We start from the raw sequence: 6,000 nt of genomic DNA on the forward strand, positions 1-6,000 counted from the left end.
GTGGTTTTGTGATGCCACAGACCATGGGTAGGTTACCGAGTGCACGCTCCAGGTCTAAAGTACCCCTTCGCCTCTTCTGCCTCCTCTTCTTTTATGTGCATTGGTGTTTTACTTACATGTATGTCTATGTGAGGGTGTCGGATCCCCTAGAACTGGAGTTACACACAGGTGTGAGCTGCCATGTGGGTGCAGGGAATTGAACTTGGGTCCTCTGGAGGAGTAGCTAGTACTCTTAACCACTGAGCCATCTCTCCAGCCCTAGTGTATTCTTTCTTAGTCAACTATTTTCCTATGCCTGCTAGGCTCCTGGGCTTTTCCTCTTTACGAGATAGGAGTTATTTGGAATGTTTTTACGGTTAAAAAAAAAAAAAAAAAAGCAGGCTTTTCCATCCACAGTGTTCTCTTTCCAAAGCAGACTCAGCTTGCTTGCTTAAGTGTAGCATGTAGTATTCAAAACAAAACAAAACAAAAACCCAAAACAACAACAACAAAAAAAAACCAATCCACGCTATGGCCGACTACGGGGAGCCCCAAGTGGCGGTCTGCCCTGATTCCCTTGGGTAACCGGTGCCAAACCGAACTGCTCCTCACTTCCCAAACCATCCGCCCTCTGTGGCCAGCCTGTCGCCTGGGGGTGAGGAGACCGCCAGTGCCGGTGCCTAGCTGGCCATAGCGTGGATTATTTTTTATAGCTACATGCTACACTTAAGTATTCAGTGAACATATATTGTGCGCCAATCATGTCCCTTCACAATGGAAACCACAGTGGGGACACTTTCTGAGGTTTAACATCCAAAGAAGAGGCAAGCGAGGGAGGCACGAAGGAAGGGAAAGGAACATACATGCCACCGGGGAAATAACTATAGCGCTTTAAAAATACCCAGCTTAAAAGTCATACGGATGACGTCACACGACAGCGGCTCTTGCCAAGACTCGGCTTCTCTGTGGGGCGCGAAGGACAGGTTGATAAGCTGAGGCATCCCACTTCCGCCCTGACAGACCCCTGTGTCCTGTTTATAGATCCAGGTGGCCTTCTGAGTATCACTCACAGTCAGGTTAAGGGGAATGTTTTGAGGTGTGATGAAAGCCAGAGTAATTGGTCCAGGTGTCACTCAGCCCGTCCAAACCAGCTACTGCAGACTTCCTCATCACACCCCCGCCATCACACCCCCGACACTTCCCAACACCTGGAGGAGAAACTAAGGAAGTTAAACTAAGTTGGTCTCCTTCAAATTCCCAGGGGCCGAGCTGCATGTATACACATCTGTTCCAAAGCTGGGTAAAGATGAGCGCGGGTTTACTCCTTGAGAGGATCGGTTCTCTTTGTTCCTGTCTGTGGCAACCAACACACTTTTTGTTCCGTTTTATCTTTAGATTGCTTTCACCACAAAAATCTACCACCCAAATATAAACAGTAACGGGAGTATTTGTCTTGACATCCTGAGGTCCCAGTGGTCGCCCGCTTTGACTGTATCGAAAGGTAATTTTGTTTTTCAGATTTAAAAAATAGCCATGGAGAGGACTGGGCAATGTCTAGGGACCAGAGTTGAAACAAACAAACAAAAAAATCAGACAAACAAACAAATACTTCAACCTGCTTTCTTCTGTTTTGACTGCTTTTTCTAGTAACTCTTCAGTCACCCTGACTTTCAGTAAACTTTGGGGTTCTGGCAGGGGGAGAAGGGAGGAGGAGGGAATGGATGAATGGGCAAATCTAAATGAAACCAGAGATTTAAAATACTGGAAGTAAGGAATAGAGAGGTCTCAGTGACTACAGGCACATACTGCTCTTTCAAAGGACTCCTGTTAGCGTTCCCAGCACCGGCATTGGGTAGCTCACAAGCACCTGTAACTAGCTGCAGGAGACCCAAACTTCTGGCCTACACATAATTAAAAATGGAAAACAAATATTTAAAAAATTGTTACAGTTAGGAATTTTCTAGTAAGCCTGTTGATAGTTGCGCTTCTATCTTTACAAGACAAGCAAGAGTGAAAAGATTTTTGGCTGTCTCTCAAGGGGTGGGAACGAGGGTGGCAAACAGATTTGGGGACTTGTCCCATTTATTAAAGTGTCTATTAGCTATAAAAAGTACAACTCCAGGACTGGATGATAAAATAAACCATTATGCCAGTCGGAGGTGGTGCACGCCTTTAAATCCCAGCATTCGGGAGGCAGAGGTAGATGGATCTGTGAGTTCAAGGCCAGCCTGGGCTACAGAGTGAGTTCTAGGACAGCCAAGTCTACACAGAGAAACCCTGTCTAATATATATATATATGTATATTTTAAAAAGGCAGTTAAAAAGCAAAGGTATCTTTTGTACTTCAAAGTGATGCTGTGCAGATAGCACGCATCTCTAGCTTGAATAACTGTTAGCATCACCATGACTGGCACCTGACCCGTGCTGGTCCACACTGGTGCTCGTCCTTCAGAGGTGTGGCCTCACCCTGTTCTTTGCTGAACTGTCAGCTACACTCGCAGATCCTTAAGACACCAATTTGTTCCATCAGCCAATATCATAGATTGTGCCAGCAATTTTTTGGTCTTTTTCCCCCTAATAGAGAACCTGGCGGCTAGAAGGGGCTACTCAGGTTACACACATCTACCTGAAGTAACCACCACGTTTTCTATTTCTTATAACATTCAAGGTAGCTTTACCTTGCAGATACCATGAGGCATGGAACGCCTGATTCTCCGTCTCTACTTCCTGGGTGCTGAGATTACAGGCATGAGCCTCCATGCCTGGCTTTATTAGATGCTAGAGATGAAACCCAGGGCCCTATGGATCTAAGCAAGCTATCAACTGAGCTAGAGCTTAGCCCTATAGCTTGTTCTTAGAAGGGATACTTTTTTACTTGAAGCAAGGTTCACAGACATAACTGTTTTGAGTCTTGTGTAAAGCCAGAGAGAAGCCTTCAGGGAGATTACGTTATACCTGGACATTTTTCTGACCTAAAATGGTTGTATAGCAACCTTTTAGAAACTCTTTCAGCAATGAGCTCACCTAAAAGTGAGCAAAGGAAAGATTCTGTCTGTAGTTACTCAGATTGTGAGAGTATTTCTTCAAATGGTGTCACAAAACATTTCCATCCTTAAGGGACCCATATCACTTAAAGACACGACAGATCGTAAGGTGCTCAGTGCCTATTTTCTGATGCTGCGCCTTTCTATACAGAATAATTAGGGAGCTGGAGAGATGGCTCAGTGGTTAAGGGCACTGACTGCTCTTCCAGAGGTCCTGTGTTCAATTCCCAGCAACCACAACCATCTGTAATGGGATCCGATGCCCTCTTCTGGTGTGTCTAAAGACAGAGACAGTGTACTCACATACATAAAATAAATTGATGAAATTAATTTTAAAAAACAATGGGTATTGTTAGCTTCTGGGAAACTTTCCTCTGAGGATGCTAACGACTTCAGACTCGTTCCATGCAGAACAGGACCATCCAGGGACTGATCTGACAATCAGACAGGCAGGTGAAACACCAATGCACATGAAATAAAAAGAAATAAATTTAAAAAATGATGTTTACCTATGGACTGAAGTTAGTATCAAATGTAACCCCCAGGTGGGTTTTTTTTATTTTTTACAGTGCTGGGTTGTTTTGTTGTTGTTTTTTGTTGTTTTGTTGTTTTGTTTTAGTTGGTTTGTTGTTGTTTTGGTGGGTTTTTTGTTTGTTTGTTTGTTTGGCTAGGGCCTTGGGCTCAGGAAGTCACCTGTCACTCAGCCACACTCCCACCTCCGTGCGTTCCCCTCCTCTTTCATTTTCTTTACACCCCGTCCAGTCATGTTCGTTCAGCTGTGTATGTTTTACGATGCAGCAATGGCATTGCCTAATGGAATGTTCTCTCCCCCATCTAGTCTTGTTGTCGATATGCTCGCTGCTCTGTGATCCTAATCCAGACGATCCCTTAGTACCAGATATTGCACAGATCTATAAATCAGACAAAGAAAAGTAAGTGTTTACCAGTGTGTACTTCCTGTGTGTGTGCATTTCAATAGAGTTTGCCACCTGTGTGTGATAGTATATTTAACTCTGTGTAGGCATTTTCCCCCAGTATACTTTTTTTTTTTAAAGTGTCTTTAAAAAAAACAACCAAGCAAACCACTTTCTTGGTTAGTGTTTTGGTTTAATAGTACACGTTTGGTGTCTGTGCTGTGACCTTGTCATTTCTAGCTGCTAAATTAAACACAGAAGGCATTTATCACTGGAAACCACCGGCCATTGTTTTCCCATCTTCTCGAAAGGGAAGTTAACTTCTCTGCCCACCCACGCTTCAAGACACTGCATCCTCCTGGTGCATGAGTTCTCTTCAATCTTGTTGATGCCCTTCCAAGTCGGCTTCTATATTCTATTTGAAGTTGGGTTTTGTTTTGTTTTTTTTTAAAAAGTCTTTTTTTTAATAGTTTAGATATATTTTTATATAGGTTGCTCAAGAATCTAGGAATTTAAGAGTCATCTGTTTCTGCTTTTATGTTTGCATGCATTTACGTTACCCCTCCCGCCTCCCCCCCCCACATACACACACACACACACACAACCCAAATGACAGGTATATACATGACAGTCACCATGAGGAGGCAGAAGATACAATTCTGAACAGGCAGAGGCCTCTGCAGGTTAAATGTCTGTGTTTTTAATCTCTCTCTCTCTCTTTTTTATGTGCCTACAGATACAACAGGCACGCAAGAGAATGGACTCAGAAATATGCAATGTAAAGTTTCAAACACTTTCACTTACGCCAGAGTACTGTAAAATCCTTGTCTTTTCCAGCGTTAGCAGTAAGTTGGGCGCCGTTTGCCGTGTCCTTTGTTCCACGAGCCCTTTGGTTTTTACTCATTTTAAGTGTGTTTATGAAGCAAGACAAAACAAACTTCCAAAAATACCCTGGAAACTCTGCTGAGAGCATTTAGCATTTCTGTGCTCCTTGACGAGGACATTTCTTTCGGTTTCTGAGACACTTGGACCCATTGCATCTCCAGCAAGATCTACAACGTGACTGAAAAGCAACCAGAGGCTTTTCTTTCTCTGAGACGAGATGTTTTCACACGAGAAACACTGTATGTGCTGTCCAAGATGTCGTCACTTTTATAAATCTGAATTCTGATCTCATTCGTCGTTAGCTCACTTTATAATTTGTATTTTTTTACTGTATAGACTAAATATATTCTATGTCAACTCCTGACTTTCCCCCCCTCCCGACCCCGTGAACAGTATTGAAGCCCCCAACAGCTGATGATGAATTTAACTGTCCCCTCCCCCCTTGTCTTAGGATATTCTGTGGGTTGAATGCGTATTTCTTAAACCGGAACTGATCTGCACACTGTATTTCTCAGTATACTGATTAGAATGGAGAAACACTTGTTTGGGTTTTATTGTACTTGACTTAACTTTATTGCAATGTGAATTAATTGCACTGTTAGGTAGGAAGGTGTGTGACTTTTTTTGTTGTTGTTGCTCTTCACGTTTGACCTTTTTTTTTTTTCTGTATAGGCAATATTATATTGACACCTTTTACAGATCTGACTGTAGCCTTTTCCATATAAATAAAATGCTTTTTCTACTATTTGTCTTGACGAGTCAATGCAAAAACCAAAACTGCTTGATCCAGTCTTAAGGATCAAAACTCCATATAACTTTGCATGAAAACTATCTGGAAGACGTTCTCTCTCTCTCTCTCTCTCTCTCTCTCTCTCTCTCTCTCTCTCTTTCACATTTAAAAGAAATGTTTTCACTTATTTACTTGGCGGTGAAGATCAGAAGACAACTTGTAGGAGTCAGTAGGCTCATTCCACCAGCTAGTTCCTTGAGATCAGACTCAGATCACGTCCACCTTGGCAGCAACCACCTTAAACCCCTGACCACCTCACCTCTGACTTTGCCACTTCTTCTAAGCACGAATTGACTTTCATATAAACTTGATTGTAGCAGGTCAGCACCCTCTTTATCAGACTTTATGAACAAAATGAGGTTGTTTACTTCAGTCCCTCATGGTAGAT

General features: G+C 42.8%; 1 protein-coding gene across 2 annotated transcripts in view; it reads left to right on the forward strand.

Annotated features, from left to right (window-relative positions):
* The window catches only part of Ube2d1 (ubiquitin conjugating enzyme E2 D1), a 28,675-nt gene extending 23,106 nt beyond the window's left edge, over window positions 1–5,569 (forward strand). Inside the window, exons 5-7 of one of the 2 annotated variants that reach the window (XM_028780288.1) lie at window positions 1,375–1,480; window positions 3,862–3,955; window positions 4,674–5,569. In XM_028780288.1, coding sequence (XP_028636121.1) covers window positions 1,375–1,480; window positions 3,862–3,955; window positions 4,674–4,719 — 246 coding nt within the window. In that variant the 3' untranslated portion in view covers window positions 4,720–5,569. The remainder of the gene's footprint in view (window positions 1–1,374; window positions 1,481–3,861; window positions 3,956–4,673) is intronic. The other variant, XM_028780289.1, reaches the window with a different exon arrangement.
* The last annotated feature ends 431 nt before the right edge of the window (window positions 5,570–6,000 follow it).

The sequence above is a fragment of the Grammomys surdaster genome, unplaced genomic scaffold (assembly GCF_004785775.1).
Source record: "Grammomys surdaster isolate TR1022 unplaced genomic scaffold, NIH_TR_1.0 367, whole genome shotgun sequence".
Lineage (NCBI taxonomy): Eukaryota > Metazoa > Chordata > Mammalia > Rodentia > Muridae > Grammomys > Grammomys surdaster.